General features: G+C 40.3%; 1 protein-coding gene across 4 annotated transcripts in view; it reads left to right on the top strand.

The window, feature by feature from the left end:
* The window catches only part of LOC127044581 (LIM zinc-binding domain-containing Nebulette), a 557,001-nt gene that overhangs the window by 405,681 nt on the left and 129,497 nt on the right, over nucleotides 1–21,823 (top strand). The window contains exons 8-9 of one of the 4 annotated variants that reach the window (XR_007772528.1): nucleotides 4,798–4,913; nucleotides 8,700–9,636. Coding sequence is in view for 3 of the 4 variants with exons in the window: in XM_050939646.1 (XP_050795603.1) it covers nucleotides 4,798–4,913; nucleotides 8,700–8,876 (293 nt within the window). In the remaining variant the exon portion in view is untranslated. Of the gene's footprint in view, nucleotides 1–4,797; nucleotides 4,914–8,699; nucleotides 14,632–21,823 lie in introns of those variants that run through there. The other 3 variants (XM_050939646.1, XM_050939648.1, XM_050939649.1) reach the window with 3 other exon arrangements.

The raw sequence follows: 21,823 nt of genomic DNA on the forward strand, positions 1-21,823 counted from the left end.
CCACCCTATACCGAAAATCTACCGACCGCTATGCCTACCTTCATGCCTCCAGCTTCCATCCCGGGCACACCACACACCATTGTCTACAGCCAAGCACTGAGGTACAACCACATCTGCTCTAACCCCTCAGACAGAGACCAACACCTACAAAATCTCCACCAAGCATTCTCAAAACTACAATACCCCCACGAGGAAATAAGGAAACAGATCAACAGAGCCAGACGTGTACCCAGAAGCCTCCTACTGCAAGACAAACCCAAGAAAGAAACCAACAGGACTCCACTTGCCATCACATACAGTCCCCAGCTGAAACCCCTCCAGCGCATCATCAGGGATCTACAAAACCCATCCTGGACAATGATCCCACACTTTCACAGGCCTTAGGTGGCAGGCCAGTCCTCGCCCACAGACAACCTGCCAACCTGAAGCATTTTCTCACTAGTAACTGCACACTGCACTGTAGTAACTCTAGCTCAGGAACCAATCCATGCAACAAACCTCGATGCCAACTCTGCCCACATATCTACACCAGTGACACCATCACAGGACCTAACCAGATCAGCCACACACAGTACATTCACCTGCACGTCCACCAATGTAATATACACCATCATATGCCAGCAATACCCCTCTGCTATGTACATTGGCCAAACTGGACAGTCTCTACGGAAAAGGATAAATGGACACAAATCAGATATTAGGAATGGCAATATACAAAAACCTATAGGAGAACATTTCAGCCTCCTTGGCCACAGTATAGCAGATCTTAAGGTGACCATACTGCAGCAAAAAAACTTCAGCACCAGACTTCAAAGAGAAACTGCTGAGCTTCAGTTCATCTACAAATTTGACACCATCAGCTCAGGATTAAACAAAGATTGTGAATGGCTTGCCAACTACAAAACCAGCTTAAGATGCCACAGGATTTTTTGCTGCTTTTACAGATCCAGACTAACATGGCTACCCCTCTGATATTTTCTGGATTTGGAAGATACTCTGAACACAGACAATGAGAGAGGAGTGATGATTGTTGAGGGACTTAGGCCCTATTAGGGAGAAGAAGTCAGAAGGGAAGAGTTTGAAATTAGGCAAAATATATTCACCGAACCGTGCTCACAGTAACTTTTGACTAAATTGCACTTCTATCCATTTTCTCAGGAAAGGCCATGTCTGGTCATTTAGAAGTAGTATGTGACAACATTGAAACATAAATTATCTGATGAACTGCTAAGAACCATTAACTTAATATCATGATCACCTTGTGAACACATTAATGAGCAATAATTTTCTGATGATTAAACTGCTTTAAAGTATCTGTGCACTCATACATCACTAGAATGAAGTTGCCACATCTAAAAAATAAATTATTCATTATATTCCAGTACTGCATATTGCTGTCCATGAGTTGCTTCATGTTATAGGAACTTCTCTGACTAAATCAACATATGGCTTCAACTTTACTCTCTCACCTCACAACACAATCTGTGCATTTGTAGTGGTTTGAAATAGGTGTCCCAAATCACAAATACCTTAATTAAGAATATAGTAATTCACTATCTTTAAAAAGTATAACATAATGGATATGATAACTGGATAATGAGCACTAATATTTTAATCATATATGTAGTTTATTTTAATATATTACTTATAATAAAATTACCAGTTACAGGAAAACTCTAACTATTTGCTCAAACCACCAATCTCAGAATTAGGGATAGGGAAGCAGGTTGGGTAAAATGAAAATGAATCTTCTCACAAAGCACAGACTGAACTTCCATTCAAGCACAATTCAGCAAACCTTTCCCCATAGTTCATTTCACACCCTTCTATACATCCTGGTTCCTTCAGAGGTAAAAAGGCCAGAATATTATTGCATACTTGCCCATATCTTGCATTAAAGCTATTCCTGATGGTGTGCCATCTTCCAGCTCCTCCACAAAACCATAACTGCCAATCAATTAATTGTGCAACCTCTGCAGCCCCACATCAATTAATTCTGCACCTCTTGAGCCCCTCCATAAATTATTTTTGCACTCCTCCTGTCCTGTATCAGTTTTGCACCCACTCTGAGGACTGGGTTGGAAGGTTGCTCCAAGGGTGGTGGGCGTTCTTTGCTTTTTTCAAAGCCCAGGGGGCAAATCTCTCAAAATCCCAACCAGGTGAATCATTCCAAGTTGAGAGCAATGTGAATCATTTAGGCTGCTTCAGCTCAGTCACATGTCTCTGAAGTAAACTGACCATTTGCGGCATTGATAAGTTGATAGAATTCAAGCGGGCTTGATAAATTTGTGGAAAAGATGTCAAAAGAAATTCACCATCTTTATGACTATTTTTCACAATTTTGCTTAGTGCAGTTTCAGTTGTGCTTGGAGAATGCCAATTAACCATTTGAGAGATGGGCTAAGGTTCGCAATAGCTGGATAAAACCAGCAGAGATATGTTAGGCCCAATATTGGTGAGGCTTGCAAACAATGGTTAGACAGGAAATGATTAAACCTTCACTCTTTGGATATTAACCACCTTACTAGTTATTGTCAGGACTGTCCACCTTTCCCCAAAATGAAGGCTTGTTGAGAAGGTACTGAATGGCCACCACAGCTACACTTGGGTTTCACAGATGTCCAGGGACACTTGTTTTTCAGATTCTGTCAGTCTGGTGTCAAAGCAGGATGTTGGAATAGAGACTGTATTGTCTTAAATTATTAGGAATCTCCTTCTAGCAAGGAGTAAGGGTAGAGGTTTGTCACAGAACTTAGCGAGCACCCCCTTCCAGCCACTCTCGAGAACTGCTGTGAGGCAAATCCAGGCTTTTCTGCTCTGGATTCTCAGGTGCTTTAAGCCCTTGGAGCCTGAACAGAATCCAGCCACTGCTCAATCTTGGGGTCCCTAGGCACACTCTTGGGGCACAGACCTTCTGTCTGGTATTCTCATCTGAAAGGTAGAACCCACTTTCGAGGTACCTCAGCCTCCTGTGTATTTAAACACACCCTCTCTCAGAACTCCACTTCAAGGTGTGATGAGTCTGGTTTACAGTTTAACTTAGGGGCATGCAGCAATTGTGAAGCATATCACACACAGACTTTGCTCAGTGTCTAACACATTTGTTATTTTATACTTAATCATATAAGGCACAGGAGAGTACAGAAGATATAAAACAATAAACATTACATCATGCATATTTCTACCTGAGTTTCCTCACCATTCTGGGACATTCTTTGGGTTGGGTCAGGCTTCAGTGCACGTCTCATGCTGCATTGCTTCTTTCTCCTGGACTAGAGGAAAATGGCCCCTGAGCAGAACAACTTCAGCCCCTTTGAAATTTTCATTCATCTATGTCAGATGATGCCACTTTCTGCTTCCCCACATGAGCACAAACACCTTTGTTGCCAAGGTGACCTCCCCCTGCTAACCCAGTTCTTCTAGGTAGTGACCAATCTTTCGTCTAGAGTGAATAGATTTCCTGTAGCTGAGCATTTAGTTAACTACCCTCTAGTGTCAGCCCTGTATCTCTTTGTGTGGGGACTTCAACCAAACATGGAGGCAAACAGGAAACAGAGAAGGCAAAGAGCTGCATGTACAAGATTGAGTTTGGCCTGACACAGATTGAGTTCACATCACAATTCATAAATTGTACAGACATTCCCAAATCGTCACAAGGGTCCGTGAGGTTTTTATTCGATCTTTCAGCAGATTTTCCTCAATAAACCACAGTATAGTGTTGTCATCTATGGTTGGTAAAATCACACTGCCAAAAAAATGTGTGTATAGCTGTGGGAGGGAAGAGCGATGTTGGACTGAGCCTAATGGACGTAAGAGGAAAAAGGGAAGGGACAGAAAGAAATTGCCAGGTTTTAATTGCTCTATGCTTGGCCACAGTGCTAATGGAGTCAGTGTAAACTAAGGGAACCTAGCTCAGTACCCACTGCTGAACGGTCACATAAACCTAGATGAAATAGGCCTTTCTAGGTCTTTAGCCTATAAGAGAAAGTAAATATTCTATAATTAGGAATACATTGGTCGAGCAGTGTTACTAAAATATTTCAGCTTTGTTTCAGTACTTAGTTTTAGGTTTGTCTTTTTTTCATTAATAGTAATGAAACTGTCGTGCCCCATGGTATCATTTTTCTCTAGTATCTCAGTGTAGCATCAAAATTTTGAGTTCTGTGTCTACACTTATACCACTATAGAGACACAGCTACAGTGTTGCAGCTGCATTGCTGGAGCTCTTCAGTGTAGACAGTCACTACAGTGATAGAGCAGTTTCCCCATCACTGTAGTAAATCCTCCTCCCTGAGAGGTGGTAGCTTGGGTCAATGGAAGAATTCTTCCATCAACCTAGTGCTGTCTACATGGGCGTCAGGTTGGCTTATCTATGTAATTCAGGGATGTGTGCTTTTCACACTCTGGGTGATGTAGCTGTGTTTAATGACCTGCCCTTAGTGATGTCCCTAGTTTTGGTGCACATGTGTGGTCATGTTTCTAGAAGTCTTTCAAGCCTTCCTACTCACTGTTGTGCTTCCAGTTAGTCATGATGCTAATGAATATTTCTTTGCTGATTGTGTTAGGTTTATGTAGAATTCAACCTACACAAGGCTTGTTTTGTCACTTAAAACTCTTCTCCACTGATTTAGAGTTACATACCTTTGGGAACATGAATCCCTATTTATGCTGCAGGTTTCTAATTGGGAGAGCAATCTACAGCTGCTACCAACTGCTAAGAGAAGTTGCACACGCAGACTCAGCAAGGATATTGTTTTAACTCTTGTAGTAATGCTTCTGTATTTCTTTAATGTGCAGCCCCTGTGCTTCCTGGGGCATATCAACAAAGTCAGTCCCAAGGGTATGGATACATGCACCAGACCAGTATGTCATCTATGAGGTCGATGCATTCACAGCCACATTCAGCAGGCTTGGTGAGTATTGAATTGAAAGAATCATTCCTTTCAGTGCACCCCTCTTTAGCTACTGGTAAATGTCTTGTAAATATAAATCCGCTGGTAGCCTTTGCAATCCAGAATTGGGAACCTTGGGGAATAATCATTCTTCTGGATTTCTTCATATTGTACTTATTTTCAAATTAAAGAAATACTTTTTTGGCTTTTTCACATGGTCCTTACTGCAGATAAAAGATGCATAGGATTAGGTGATGCAGAGAAGTAGCAAGAGATTTTTATCTCAAAAACTTATGTGCTCCAAAGAACAATGAAATTATCTACATTATTCATATACTCTAAAAAGCAGAAAGGTTGAGGTAGCACTTTTTCACACAATGAACTAAATACCGAGGTTTCCATTTGCTGTTGTTTTTAATCTGTCTGACCAAATAGGCACATAGAACTTTAAAGCTGGAGGGAATGTATAGTTCTAACAAGGCCATCTTTGTGCTTTTTGCAGGTGAACCTTGTTTTTCAGTTGGTATAGCTAGCAACGGTATTGGATGTCAGTGAAGACTTACAAAAGATTTCTGAAAATTGGACTTGTGCATATTTGTTTGCTTCTTTGATTTCTTTTCTTAAGATTTTTTTCAAATTACTAACATTTTTAACATTGCTTATTATGGTAGTGACTAGAGGCCAAATAGATCAGAGCTCCATTGTTTTTTAGCTTAAGACTATCAGAAATATCACTTCTGGTTTTCCCTTTTCTTTCCTGGCAGATCTACAGGATGTTTCGGAAGATGTATATTTATTAGCTCTCTCACCTTAATTGAAGTCACAGGATGTTGAATCATTAACAAAGATTAGAGCTGGCCAGAAAATGGAATTTTAGTTCCATGAAAAAAAATGAGTTTTCAGAAGTGTTTTCATCCCAAATCGGAACAAAAAGCTAAAAGCTCAGACATTTTCACAGAAATAAAATTCAGCTGTACGTTGTTTCACAAACACCAAAATGTTCTCCCAGCAGAAACATTTTGGTATTTTCAAACCTTAGTATTCTGCCCAGCTGCCTGTCCAGCAAGACAACATCCTACTGTGCTTTCTGTACCTGTTTAACTTACTTTTGATTAGAGGAATAATTCACTTAAATGCATTTTTAAAATCCCTTATTTGAGTCATTTAAACTAGACTCTGAAGTGATAATTAGGTAATAAATGCTAACTGGATTATTATAGAATTCTTTTTCTGACAGCCATTTACCACCTAATTAGGTCTTAAAGCCATAAATTTTGGTTTCTAGGCAGCATCAGGGGCCCTAATACATTTTTTAAAAATGTGGCATTACCAGCTTGTCTTAACAACTTTGCAGCACTGTGATGCTATCAAGCTGGTTAAAAGGAATCAAATGCCAAAGAATTGAAATGCATGTCAAATGGTTGATTCCTTTATGAGGTCTCTGCTCATGGCACATGTTAAATGGATTAAAAGCCGGCTAATTGATTGGTATCAAAATGTAACTGTAAACAGGGAACTGTCATTGAGCAAGACTGTTTCCAGTGGGGTCCCGCAAAGATCTGTTCTTTGCCCTGTGCTATTTAACATTTTTATCAATGATCTGGAAAAAAACATAAAATCATCATAGATGAAGTTTGCAGCTGAAACAAAAATTTGGGGAGTGGGAAGTAAGGAGGAGGACAGGTCACTGATTCAGATCGATCTGGATCGCTTGTTAAAGTGGATGCAAGCAAACTATGCATTTTAATATAGCTAAATGTTAATGTACACATCTAGGAACAGAACATGTAGGCCTTACTTAAAGGAAAGGAGGACTGTATCTTGGGTAGCAGTGACACTGAAAAAGATTTGGGGGTCATGGTGGATAATCAGCTGAACATGAGCTCCCATTGTGATGCTGTGGCCAAAAGAGCTAATGTGATCCTTGCATGCATAAACCAGGGAATCTCGAGTAGGAATAGGAAGGTTATTTTAACTCTGTATTTGACATTGGTTTGACCACTGCTGGAATACTGTGTCCAGTTCTGGTTCCCACATTTCAAGAAGGATATTGATAAATTGGATAGGGTTCAGAGGATAGCCACAAGAATGATTAAAGGATTAGAAAACACGTCCAATAGTGAAAGATTCAAAGAGCTCAATCTATTTAGCTTAACAAAGAGAAGGTTAAGAGGTGACCTGATTACAGTCTATAGATACCTACATGGGGAGCAAATATTCAACAATGGAATCTTAGAAGGCAAAGGAGAAGTGCAGGACCACTAAACCTGTTTCCAGAGTGGGAGCAGTAATAAGGAAACACACCTGTTTTCTTATCTCCTGCTGGTGGAACTTCCATTTGTGCCAATCTTAAATTTTCATTTTTAAAAAATGTTAATGATCTAGACCATGTGAACAGGAAGTAGTCTGGTCTTCCTGAGGTGGTAGACAGACAGCTTGACAATATCCCTTAAAGGGTTTGATTGATTGTATTGGGTGGTCACTCCAAAAGCCAACATACCGGCCAACATTAACTGTTGTTTTTTTTTTAACCTTTGATCATATCAGCAGAAACATCTGGCTAACATTGTTGGATATAGTGAGAAATGGAAAAGAGCTCTTAGGTCAGTGGGATACTATCTGTGATTCCTAAGTTGCTCTTGGCTTCTGCCGAGAAACTAGGAAGGAAAAGGAAAGTAGAAAACTCATATGATGTTTTTAAATGAGCAGAACGTGCAGCTTCATAGCATTTGGGGAAGGTTGCCTATTAAGGCTTAGTGGGGAATCTGTTCTCTATGAGTCTATAGCCGCTTTTTAATCTTGGATAGCTGACAATAGTATTGATCTATGTACATGAAATAAATATTAAATTTAGGAAGGGAATGTAGTTGACACAGGAGTGGAAGCACTGAGACATTTAGTTAATAAGGTTAGTTTGCACTTTATTTAGTTATTTGGATTTATATTAAAAAGAGCCTATCGGTGACCGTGGATGCCTTTGCCATCTATTAAAAATATAACTTCAACCCTAATCCCAGCCTTAACCCTAATATAAACAAGTGTAAACCCAGGTCTCGATAAACATTCATTTGAGCAAAATTTTGTTCGGAAGAGTGTTCACAAAAAGATAAAAAGAATCATAACTCCTTCTGTGTTTGTGCATGAACACTCATGTCAATTTTACGTGTACAGTGGTGTAAATATGTACTTACATGAGCATTCCCACCAGAAATATTTACCCAGGCATCCTGTCATGTTATCAGGTCTTGTCTTCGCTAGGAACAAAAAGGTGTGTTCTTAACTCCTGTTAGCTGACTTGAGGTGAAATCGTAGTAAAGGTGAAGCAGTTTGTAGTGTTCATGTGAGGTGGCAGGTCAAGTTTGCTAACTTGAGTTAAGAACATGTCTTTTCTCTTAGTGAAGACACAGCCTGTTTGGGATCATCCAAGCAGAGACAGAAACAGTACCATGTGGTTCAGATGGCCAGGCATGCAGCATGGATAATTAACTATGGGTAGTGAATACATAAGGCATAAGTAGTGGTGAATATCTCCAGAGTGAAATGTGTTTGCATGGTGTACGTAAGGCATATGTTCATAAAAATCAGTCTCATGACTGAATTTGTTGAATAAATTATTTGGCACAAATAGTCCACTCAGTTCTATTCAGCACATACCTCTTAGATAGTATAGACTGCATTCTCTTTGCAGGTGGGTTTGAATTCTATATTTCAGCTTACTAAATGGTGCTGTGTGTATATGTATGTAACAGAGAAGCAGTGTCTGGCAATGATGAGTTCTTCATGGCCCTGTTTCTTTTCCTTCAACAGAGAACATACAGAGCTATGTATGACTACAGTGCACAAGATGAAGATGAAGTTTCCTTCAGGGATGGGGACTATATCATCAATGTGCAACCAATTGATGATGGCTGGATGTTTGGTACTGTTCAGAGAACTGGGAAAACAGGAATGCTTCCAGCAAATTACATTGAGTATGTTAACTAATTTTTGTCCCTAGTCCTTTGAACTTTATTCTGATTTACTCAAAACTTAACCCTTTTGAAACAAAATACTCAGAAGAAACTTTTAAGACCACATGTTCATTACTTTATCACTAATATAACAATTTGATGTAAGAATTGCAATCTGACACACATATCCAAACAGTATGGCTTACAATAACACTTTGTAAGAACAAAAGACGTATGTGGAAGCCCAGTGCTGCCAATTATGTAAAGTTTCCATCCATTAGCTATAAAGGAGAAATCTCTTTTTCTTAGATTCTCTTTTAAACGTAACCATAACATGGATTCTTTTCTTATGTCACTTTGAAATCACAAGCGGCTAATACTTTCAATTTAGTAACACATTCTAATCATTTTTAAAGCTGTTTAACTTAGAGCATTTAACGTCCCAATAAAAACTGGATAATACAGCCTTTTAAGTAACAGGAGATAACATGCTGGTAAAAATCCTACTGCCCAGCAGCCTTATAAGAAACAAAAAGTCTTGACAGTGGAAGTTCCTAACTCTCACTTGCCCCCACCACCACACTCATTCCTGGGCCTTACACTGGCTCTCCTTCATGACTGTACCCTTAGCTCCTGTCAGTTTTGCTTGCTTCCCAATCCATCAGTTTTGATTGTGCCTCGATTCCTTGCAAATCTGTGTCTTTTTCACAGTATGTTTCCCACTGGCACTGTTCAGAGTGCAGAGCCAAATTGCCACCTCTTCTGTTTCCCTTAAATAATACTTGAGAGACCAGGTGGGTGAGGTAATATATTTCACTGGCTCAACTTCTGTTGATGAGAGAGACAAGCTTTTGAGCTTACACAGAGCTGTTCTTCAAGCTCAAAAGTCTTGTCTCTCTCACAAACAGAAGCTGGTCCAGTGAAAGATATTATCTCACCCATCTTGTCTCTCTAATCCTGGGACTGACATGGCTACAGCAGCACTGCATACATTAAATAATACTTAACATTTAGATAGCAATGTCCATCTTCAAAGCACTGTACAAACAATTTCCATTACATCCTTTATCCTTAACTATCCTGATGAAAATAGCCAGTCTTAGGACCATGTACTGTGTGACCTCATGAAGCTTATAGTTACATCCTTCATTCTTACCACAAGTGACTTGCTTAATGTCTGCTTTGGTGATAAAACCAACTTGTACCCCCCCCCCCCCCCCGCTGCAAAGGAGTCCTGCACCTGTGTAGAAAAGTTGAGAGGAGCTCTGATTTTATGATATGTTACAGTTCAATGGCCTATTGCTTGAGTTCCTTCCAAAACACTGGCTCTAGTTGTGACATCATTTAGTTGCCCAAAAGTGGGTTATATTCACCGACTGATTAATGAAAGGCAAACATCATTGACTGCTATTGAGTTCATTTTTTTCTCATAGCTGGCACCAAAGCAAGAACTAAACAAACAAAAATCCTACCCACCTCATTCCAGCTTCCTCCCGAACACCAAAAAGAGGAAAAGCTGGTGAATATTATGGGGCAGTTAGCAAAAGGAAAGCTATAGACTGTTTTTGGATCTAAGGATCAATCTTAGAAGCTATCAAGTTTCTTTATTCCTGAATAAAAAGTACTTAGATTCCAGGATTCAGTACCAAAAATGGAAATATTTATTGTCCCAAATTGTTTATGCAAAAGATTCCATTTTGACTTTCTAACACTTCTCTTCCACCTTAAACTACATTCAAAGTAAGATGAAAAAGGAAAACTAAAGTGATTATATTCTCTTCAACTTTGGATCAGCTAAGCCATTGGTAAGAAACAGTATAAACATTACAGGCCTGATCATTTTGTTTACTCACAAACTGCCAGGTATTTTATTTCTATTGTCCATTGGCTTGTGGTCAGGACTGAAGGATGCAGGTGTGATTCTAATCATTGGGACACAACAGCTAGTTGCAATATAACGTGGCCCTGATCCTGCTTATTGAGCTCTGTGTGGATACAGTATCCTCCCTTGCCGTTCTCTTACAGGATCAGGTCCTAAATCAGAGGGAGCACAAAATCATGTAAAGTGTCATGGAGGAGTTGGTGCATGTGTATGTGTGTGTGTTTAAGGAACAAAATATTTTTTTCTGTACTCAGATCTGAATGAAAGATGGTAGCTATTTAGTAGCCATCCAGAATTTTGAAGCTGCACTGGCCTTCCTGTAGTTTTTAAAAATTTAACTACATTTATGCTGTGTTTATAGAGAATTTTCTATTTCTGATTTCAATAAGTCAGCCTGCCTGCATTATTTCATTTAACAATAAGGAAGGAAGGCAGTAATTATTCATTATGTTAAAAGCAACCCACCAGTGCAAGACACCTGCCAATTCTGCTTTGCATACAGTTAAAAGGCAGCAAGCTTCTTCACTTCCATTGTATTGTTAGTAAGGGAGAAAATCCCAAGCTGCAAGACAGAGAACAGTACATTTCTAGGATTGTGGGGTTTTTAAAAGAAGAATAGTATATTTTCTTGTCAGACAAAGAATTTCATGGGTGAACCTCTCCAGGAGCATTTAACTTCAGAGACTGATTAGAAGCAAGAAAAATAACTCTGTAAAAGTGAAACCTTGATCTTCCATAGTAGGCAGCACTGCTGTAACTACACTGTAGTTTTAAAATTCTGTGGAAGACCTGGGAGTTTCGTCCATGGAGCAGCTGAAGCAACAAGCCCTTATTGTTTATTGGTGTCTTCCATGTCAAATTTGCTAGCTTAGCAAGTGAAACAACTGCATTTAAATTGTGGACGCTTTAAGCTCTGCCTGAATGTGATCTGAAAGGCAGTTTATTTCTATATCAGTCATCATCACCAGCCATCAGCAACAGGGTTAAAATTACAATTTATAATGGTTGGAAATTTTTTTCTGATGATGTCTGGATATCGTTTGCTGCTGTGGTCTTGTACTAGCTCCTTAGTGCTGACAACAGGAAGAATAAGTTGTCTGTATGCTAAACAAATATGAATCAGAAGAAACATAGGGAGCAGATATGTACAGCATCAAGGTGCCCTTTGTAGTGTCTTTGAAAACAGAGAAACAAACCCCATAACCGCACTAGCATTCTGCTCAGCTTGGGAAAGGGATATCTAGCACTATGTATAGTAACAAGCTAAATCAGGAAATAAGCATTTTGTCAAGTTAGAGGACTATGATATGTTAAACAATGGAAATAAAACAATCTTTATGAATCTGAATATCCTATAGCCTGGCAAAGCACCTGAAGCAATTTGCAAAATAAAAAAGGTCAAGAAAACAAAAGAGTATGTGAATCCTGTTTCTCCTGAGAATGCTATATCAGCATAATTAATGTGCTTAGTTTAAAATTATTCATTTGCATAGTTAATTTTTTGTAGTGCATGCTTTTAGTAATTTTTGTTCATTTGAAATGGTTATCTGGTTTTTTATATCTGGGAAAATGAATTCTAATTACAGTGCACTGTTGTTAGCAGTGGTACCCAATATACAAAGTGATTAGAGCCTGGATATCAAAATGTTTTATGAAAGCTACAACTTGTAATACATAGATCCTCAGTTCAACCACCACAATTTGTAAGTACAATTCTTACAAGGAGTTTGTGAGGCCCTGCTGATACACTCTGGAATGTAGGGAGAAGTAAATGCCAGATACAACTTGTTCTACCTTTAAATTGTCTGACAAGCAAGGAAGATAAAAACTAATTCTTTATTTTACCACAGTGTATCACTCTTACTCCATACATTGCACAGTTGAACAGCATCTCACTGGAGATGAAAATTTTGTCTTCTGGACACAATCATCTCAGAATTCCATAATTCAGCTTGGAGTTCACTAATCCCCATTCAAGTGTTACAAAAGTAAGGGCACTCTAATGTGCTATTATTCTTCAAGAACAAAGTATAAATATACCACAGTATATAAGATAGTTAGTTATAAAGGGCAGCTTGCTGTTCATTATATTTACTTCCCCGTTTAATCTTTTTCTAAACAAAGCTACTATTATGGATACTACAGTTATAAAGTTCCATTATAGCACATTAGTATTTAATATTGAAATGCGGTTCTCGTGACTACGCTGACTTACCACACACCAATTAAGCAGCAAAGAATCCTGTGGCACCTTATAGACTAACAGATGTTTTGGAGCATGAGCTTTCGTGGGTGAATACCCACTTCGTCAGATGCATCTGACGAAGTGGGTATTCACCCACAAAAGCTCATGCTCCAAAACGTCTGTTAGTCTATAAGGTGCCACAAGATTCTTTGCTGCTTTTACAGATCCAGACTAACACAGCTACCCCTCTGATACTTGACACCAATTAAGCAAGGTTAGGGCTCGAGAGTGAATCACTTTAATGGATTATATTCTTGATATGTGTGTCCTTCTTAAAAGTTCCTTGGTGACTTGGAAGGCCTCTAGTGCTTGGCCATGGAGTTAATTTTGGTTTTTATTGTACGGTGATGGCACGTCCTTTCCTTATAAAACAATCACACACACAGAAGTGTTGGGCAGAATGTGATATAAAGAATAAAATCTGCTAGATTTGAACTGTTTTGAATAACATTCTGTATGAAATATGGAATAAGATGTAGTTAGTAAATATTTAAATACAATATAGAAACAAGCTAAAGATACTTTCTAAACATAGATCTCCATACGACTACATACACTCCAGTGCTTTGTGTTGGCAAGAGCAAACTGCTGGTGAGTTAAAAGGTAAAACATTATACCGTGCTTTAGCAATCATTCTCCAATCTTTATACCATAGAAACCACACCTCAAATCTCATCACCTCTCTGAAAGAAAACATGGAGTTATATTTCTTTCTTTAATTGCCTGCACTACTACAGTATATTCAAAGGAATTTCATATGCTTTTGTGTCTGATATATAACGTTTGCATAATGTATCTAAGTTGTAATCCGATTGCTGTTGAAACATTTCTTTTGTTTTAGGAGAAAAATAAGTTATATACTGTAGCATTACAATCATATCTAGTTCAATATTACAAGTTGCTAAACCATCAGAAAGCAGCACTGACTGTATTAACGTTGATTAGCATGGTGTGGAAACTCTTTCAGATGTTGGTTTTTGCAGTGTGATATAAAAAGCAAAAATGAACCGCTGCACAATTTAGCTTATATTTGCTTAAAAGTGTGTAGAGTTCTAGTTACTTTGCAAAACTGTATGTTTTTTTGGGAGTATACGGTTATGAAGGAAACACTTGTTTTTTTTCAAAGGACGCGGATTATTACTGGATCATATGATGTATCAACATAATTTGGCTTTTGTTATGCAAAAAGTTAACACCAGCTATTAAAATATATTTTAGTAGAAATGCTTTAATTCCTGTTTTTTCCTCTGCACTGTGAATCTTTAAGCCTGGGTGGACTAGAGCAGCATTCATGCTGTCCAAAATATTAACCTATGCAAACTAGTTCACATTTTATTTGATGACACAGTGGATGTAACGTTACAGAATTTATTCTGCATAACATACAATGGCATTGAAATAAAATATTAAACCTAGGATTATGTATGTATTATATTCATAAACAAAATACATCAAAACTACCATACCTGTTGATATAGGTTACACAAGTTAATTGTTTATTGCTTCAACCAAGGATGCTTTGTATATTCAAACATGAATGAAGAATATAGCCAGACTTGGCTTGGTCACTAAATGTGTTTTCCTAAAAATGCATTTTGTTTCATGCCCTCTTCAAGAGGTTAATATGCTTTCTTCAGGCTGCATTTGGAATCCATCAACATAACATTAATTTCACATTTCATCACCCTTGATTTGCTTAAATAAATGCAGGTAATAAGTAAATGGAGTCCTCTGATCTGACTCATATTGACTGCTGTTCCTTGAGTTGATGGTTGGTTAGGCATGTTCTCATTACAGAATATTGCCAGCCAAAACAAATTGGATTATTGTCTTTCTTAGGATAATTCACACCAAATCAAATCAAGGGCATTTGCTCACTTTAATTCACTTATATTAAATTACTTTAAAAATTCCAAGAATAAATTTAATTTAAAAAAAATCACAATATAGTGTATATTGGATCTGCTAAAACCATACAGTAGTAATATGTTACTTTGCCTCATTGTGAGTTTTATTTATTGCAGAATTAAATACATAGTCCTGTCCTCTCCAGTGGAAACTCTCAATGTTTAGAAACTATTATTTTGAAGACGATGAAGAAGAAGAAAATAATAGGCTATAAGCAATGAATGAATAGAAATGAAGCAGGTGAATGGTATGCTCCAGGAATTATTTTGGGAAAGTTTTATGGCCAGTGCTGTATAGGAGGGGAGACTAGATGATCACAATGGTCCCTTCTGGCCTTAGAACAGCAGCGGGAGCTGGGGGAGGCTGGAGAAGGGGCGACGTTGACAGGAGTAAGGGGGCCGAGCCTGGGGCCATGGGCTAGGGCTGGGGCTGGGAGTGGGGCCAGGGACCGAGCCGCAGCCAGCGGCCAAGGCTGGGGGCGAGGGTGGAGTCACAACCAGGCTGCAATAGGAGCCATGGCCGGGTGCAGCTTCACTCCTGCCCTTGCCCCTCTTTGCCTCCAACCTCGGCCCTGGGCCCCCAGCCAGGTGCAGAGCTGTGCCAAGGCTGGAGATGAGGCCAGCATGGGGACAGGAGCTGGGGGCAGGGCCAGAGCAGAACTCAGAGCAAGGAGGAGTTGGGTGGTGCTCCCTCCCCACCCATCTTGGGGGCTGGCCTGGACCCGCCACATTCCCCACCAAAGGTCCTGCCGTGCCCCCCCTGGGGGAGTGCACTCCACACTTTGGGGACCTCTGCCTTAGAATCTATGAAGAACTGGTATGTATGTTCCAGCCAAGTACTACATGCTTCCCACTACACAATGTTTATCAGTAGAAACACACATTATAGTTTTCTATGAAGTTTCATAAAGTGTGGTGCATTGATTCTTCCCTCCATAGGCTTTTGTATATTAGGGATGCCCTGATACAACGAACGCCTCCTTTTATACTATAGCATACATCACTTTCCAGTGGGAAAATCATTATGATCCTCCTAATCAGAGTACATTTAACCTGGAAATCCAGTGTATAACCTGTTAAAAGCAGCTGGAGCACCAGAGTTTTTCTCTCTCTATCTCAAATATATCACTAAGGCAAAGATCAGGCCCTCATTCAACAACATCAAGTCTAAGAAAGCACTGGAATGAAGAAACACATCAAGTTCTCCATGTCTTAATTGTCTCCACAGAGTCACACACTACAGAAGCCATTCTCCTCGCCATGTGCCACAGAACCTTTTAGAGCAGTAGCTGGCAATTAGAGGGAATGCACAAATCTCTTGAGCTCTCCATTCTATCGGCTAAGGACATACCTACATGTCACTGCTTCTAACGCTGTCTCAGTTCCTCTCTTTCACAGAACCAGTTTCTCCCTTTCTCCGCTATGTTAGTGTGCAAGAATACTTGTAAAATTATTCTTAAGTAGCGCAATTAGTACAAAGGTGGGCCCTGGATCAGAAAAGCACTTAAGCACATGCTGAAATCCCACTGATGTTGATGAGACTTTAGTACATGCATGCCTACTTCTTCCTAAATAGGGAGGGATTTAAGCATGTGCTTCAAAGCTTTCCTGAACTGGGGCCTTAGGCTCATACATCTTCATTAAATCTAGGAGAGGGAGGAAATTGCAGGGGTGCTCACAGAAATGTTTGACATGACATGCACAATTCATTTTGGCTTAAAACATCATGATGGTTGAGTCACGGGGCCAAATTTCAGGGGGTGGCATTGCAATCTGGTGCACGAGGTGGCAACTCCACTCAGGTTTGGCCCAGCCATCCCTCTGTTGTGACAGAAGGGCCACTGCGCCAAATTTCAGTGAGTGGTGTTGCAACCTGGCATGCAGGGTTGCAGCACCATTCAGATTTGGCCCAGCCACCCCTTTGTTAAGTTGGAGGAAGCTATGGACCAAATTTCAGTGAACGGCATTGCAATTGGCATGTAGATTGTAGCGCCACTCGCGTTTGGCCTGGCAGCCCCTAAGTGAAGGTGATCCTAGGCCAAACCTACAGGATGCTGCAACCCCAGAGCCATGTCTCAATGCTGCTCAGTTTGGAGATCCTCTTGAACTGCCCTTTTTTCCCCCACCCAGGTGTACTGTCCCTCAATTGGTGCTCCTGCCAATGGTTCACACCATGTGTAACATGCACATGGCTGCAGGCACCATGTGGGAATTGGGTGTTTGGAAAATTTTCACTGATTTTGTATTGCCACAGCCCTTGCCTAAGGGCAGATCCATCTAAAAACGTGTGGCTTAAAGTGTGTTTCTTTGCCTTGTTTCATACAAACATACATATTTTTCAAGTTAGCTCAATCTGTAGATACGTTGGAAGCTGTCTTGTGTCCGCTATCTGTGCAAAGTCAAGAGAAAAGAAGGAAATGTCAACTTTTTCCTCCTCATTATTCAAATATTTTTTTAAAGACGTCTCAGTGCTATTCTTTTTCATATCTTTTAATGTCAAAGGATTCAGAATCAATTCTACAGGGAATTGAGACTTAAATTGCGGAAAAGTCCCTAATGGTTTAAAATCCATTCTAGCTTTATAGTTTAAGAGAGAGACAGACAAAGAAGGAAAATTAAAGGGAAGGTACTTCTCTGATCTGGTGACTATGGTATACTCTTTTCCCAAACAAAGGCAACTGAGCATTGCTGAGCTTGTAGAAAACCTCCAATTGTACAATCTAGTCCAAATAACAATTGAACCTATTACCAGAGATTAATAGAATTTCATAAATTTATTGTACACTAGATAGTTTACTTACTGGTTACAAGTATATGTCTGAGGGAAGCTAAAACTCCGCACTGTAAAATCATACATATATGTGCACATATATAGTATAGAGTTTTGTTTTATATAAAATAACAGTAGGTTATTCAAATGCAAACATACTATAATCAGATGTGTCATTCTAGAAAGAGCAGAGGGAATACTGAATAGGACTCTGGTATATGGTAGGCATTTGATTTGATTATGGAAGCAAACTGGGGGTTGATATTCGAAGAAATGCATTTACACTTTAGCAGTCCCTGATTGCTTATTACAAATTATAATGTAAGATTCCTTCTCCCTCCTGCATGGTGTTGGTAAAATGTACATTTTCATGGAGTGGCCCAGACAGAACTGCTGAGTAGCTGTGCCCACTTCCGTCTAGAGGTAGGAACGTACACACATCTCTCTGAGCGTGAACATCTGGTCCTGAAAATCCAGTTTGACTAGATGGCCTCTTGCGGTCCTTTCAGCTCTACATTTCTATGATTCTGAACTCCCAAGCTCTCTGCCTCCTGCAGCAAGCTGGCTGCTTGTGCAGTGCAGTTCTTTACTTGTTCAGTTCTTTGTTTCTACCAGGAACTTTTCTGTGTGTCCCCGTGCCCCATACCTACTTACTTCCCTGCCGTCCTTATAGCCTTATAGCTCACCTCTGCAAACACGGTACAGTGAGCCATGCTAAGTATTGCGACCTCTTCTGTTTATGGGTGGCGTGTGAGCACCCCCCTTTGGGAAGGCTAGTCACTTGGCCCTGCCCCTTCTTCCCAAGACCCTGGCCCTACTTCTCCCCATCCACTAGAGCCCCGAGACACCCCCCTGTGGCTGGAGGAGCCCGCCATCTGCCCACAGAGTCAATCCCAGTGCTGAGTCACCCACCAGCCCCAGTGCCGGCTGTCAGTCACCTCCAGCACCAGGCCACCTGCTGGCCCCAGCTGCTTGCTGATCTCCTGCAGGAGCTGAGCTTCTGCCACCTTGGTGGAGTGTGGGTAGGGCCAGCCTTGGCTTAGGGGAGGCTTAGCCTCCTCTGGCCTATTATACCTGCTGCCAATGCTTCTGTTCCTAATCCTCCTCAATTTGAGTTTATAAGGAGAAATCGCTTGTCTGACCTGAATACACTTGACCAAAGTCCAAGGTCCCTTGGATGGTGGCTATTGCAGAAAAATCTGACATCAGGGAAGCCTCTGGTGTATCTTGTCCCCCAAACCAGAATCACACTGACATGGATCCACATTTGGACACCAGATCCTTGTTGGCCTGTGGTGCAAGTGGGAATGCAACCCAAGTCTCAATGTTTTAGAGCTAAGAGTGGTGGGCCCAGCAATTCAATACATTCTCAACTTCATTTCTACTCTAGCATTTCAAGCAGAAATCAACAATTGCATGACAGCTGATTATCATCACCTGCCTGGGTGGCACAAAAAGTTCCTCCTTCAGCATTAGGGCTCCACACATCCTTTCCAAAGTAGAGACAATCCATTGGACCATCTTGGCCACATGAGTCCAAGGATAGTTGAACAGAGAGGCAGTCTGGCTCAGCAAAAGAACCCTATACCAAGGGAATCCTTCAGTGCTGGTCCCTATATTCTCAAACCATAACCTCCCTTAGGTTTGTGTATCTTTCTGGCATGCAGTTTCTTGTCTATATTGCTCCAAGCATTGACTTTCAGGCATGGAGGACAGATGGATTCTCAATCATTTATATGCCTTCCCTTCTTTCCATCTTCCCTCAAAGGAGCAATTCCCTCCAATCCTGGAGACTGAGCAAAGGTCATTCTCTTTGCCTCCTTGTGCCTCTTTGTGATCCTGAAGACCCTGATTCTTCATTCTACTTCAAATTTCATTCCCCAACACTATGGCCTCTCCACCCTGAGGACCATTTGTAACAAGTTTTTTATCAGTGATATGGAGCTTAGGTACAGATGCAGGTTTCAGTCCTTGAACACTACATGTTACCCGCTTTAAAGACCTTTGCAGTTCATCCTTATGTCTGTCTTCTTCAACACCTTCTCGTGTCTCAAACTAGCTACCAGATGTCTGGTAGCTAAATGGAGTCTTACTTTTGTTCTTTCTGTTAGCCCCTCTTCAAACCATTGAAAAGGTTTTCCTCTACTTTCTCACTATCTAAGTCACATTCCTTGTGGCAGTTACTTCTTTGAGAAGGGGAAAGGTCAGTAAAGTAGGAGCACTTTACTTCAAATAACTCTTCCTTCATGCAGCTCCCCAAATAATACACAAAGTGTATTCTCCATTCCATGTTAGTCAAGTAATTGTTCTTTATTCTGCCCTCACCCATCCTACAAAAAAAAATCTACTTTGTCTGCGTGTGGTCAGAGGTCACAAATTCTGCTCAGACAAGACAGCCCTCCTCCAAAGGTATGATGTATTTGTGGCCCATGTTTATAGTAGAGCGTCAACAAGTATCAACAACTGATCACCAAAGAATCCTCTGATTCCAGAACATGGCAGCTGATCTGCTTCTCTGAACAAGATGGTGTAAATGTATTTAGCCTGTAGGGTGCACATTGGTTTAATCTAGAATGCCCTGTATGATTTGAAAAACTGTTTTCCTTTGGATTCTGGGCTCCTTCTACTAGATCCATTAACAGTTCTTTCAGCCAAAAATAACAGGACCTCCTATGAAATTGTAAAGCTGCTTCCTGGGATCCTCTTGCTGTGTTTGTCAGGCTTTACACAGTGGACAAGGTGGCCAGCACATTCCTGCTACCAGAAGCAAGGGCAGCAGAGCTACCCCACAGTTCTCTCTGGCTTGGCAAACGGCCACTTAACAAAAAGATGCATTAACAGGTAAGATAGAATTGATCTACTCCTGTAACCAAATAGGATATGTGACCCCTCCACATCTTCCAGGCCCCTAAAGATTGCTCCTTCTACAAATATTGTTGACTTCAAGACTCAAACTGATAAATCTCTTGTCTGAGAGGTGTGCCCCTTTTCCTTTGCCATTTTGGACTACTCGGGGCTAACCCTTAAGACCACTCAGAGCCCTCATCTAGCATAGAGCATGGCAACCAACCTGCTTAACTGAATAGGATGGTGTAAACATATGCAGCCTATATTGTGTGCATTGATTTAATCTAGAAAGCCCTGCATGATTTGCATTCTCTACAAATATGTGACTACTCCCCTGCTATACTATACCTGAGCAGCACAGTTACTTCTGGCAATACTATTTGGGAACCATAGTTCACGTGAGAATAACTGGACCACTACTGCTTAATCACTGCAAGTTAAATGTGCTATCATTCCTATTCATATCCAGGTCTGATTAACCAATAGCAGAATATGCCACAGAGGCAAAGGCAGTTTCATGTCTCCTTTCTGGGTCAGAGATCTGATCATGAATTAAAAATGTAGGGACAGATTTTAGAAAGTATTTAGGCACCATGATGCATATAAGCACCAACTAGTAGTTTCAAATAAAATTTTGAACTCAATGGGAGTTAGGTGCCTTGGTGCTTTTGAAAATCCCAGTAGATGTCTATCTGCATCTGTAGGCGCTGAGTTGTATTTGAAAGCTGCACTTTAGTGAACTGTTATACTAAAGATAAAACATCTTGTTTATGGGCCCAATTCTGCTCCAATGTATGTCTGCGTGAATTTTGCCTTTGAGCAGAACTGGTTCCAAAGCATGCATGTGCTCTAGTCACAATAAAAAACAAAACCTAAGGGAGAGCTTTTTAAAAGTATGGCAGTGCTTAAAGATGCAGATTGGGATTAACATTGAGATGCTCAAACACTTCTAATTAGCCATTCCTAAGTGCCTGTGGACATGTTCAAACCTGATCATGCTGTTTGTATAACTCTTGCTCTATACCTGAACTTGCTCCAGTTTAAAGGTGTATTTTTAAAAGTGCAACATTGTGTGGAGACAAGTATCAGAGGGGTAGCCCTGTTAGTCTGTATCCACAAACAATGGGGAGTCTGGAGACACCTTAAAGGCTAACCGAGACTCCTCATTGATTGTGTGGAGAGACTCTTTTGACTGGTTAAAACCCAGCTTGAATTTTTTTAGTGTCAGATGGTGAATTTACAGGCACAAACGACATCAATTTACAGTTTGCCAATTTGGAACAATTTTTACCAATGGATTTTCTGTTAATGACAATTTTGAAATCAGAAT

This window comes from Gopherus flavomarginatus, chromosome 2 (assembly GCF_025201925.1).
Source record: "Gopherus flavomarginatus isolate rGopFla2 chromosome 2, rGopFla2.mat.asm, whole genome shotgun sequence".
Taxonomy (NCBI): Eukaryota; Metazoa; Chordata; order Testudines; family Testudinidae; genus Gopherus; species Gopherus flavomarginatus.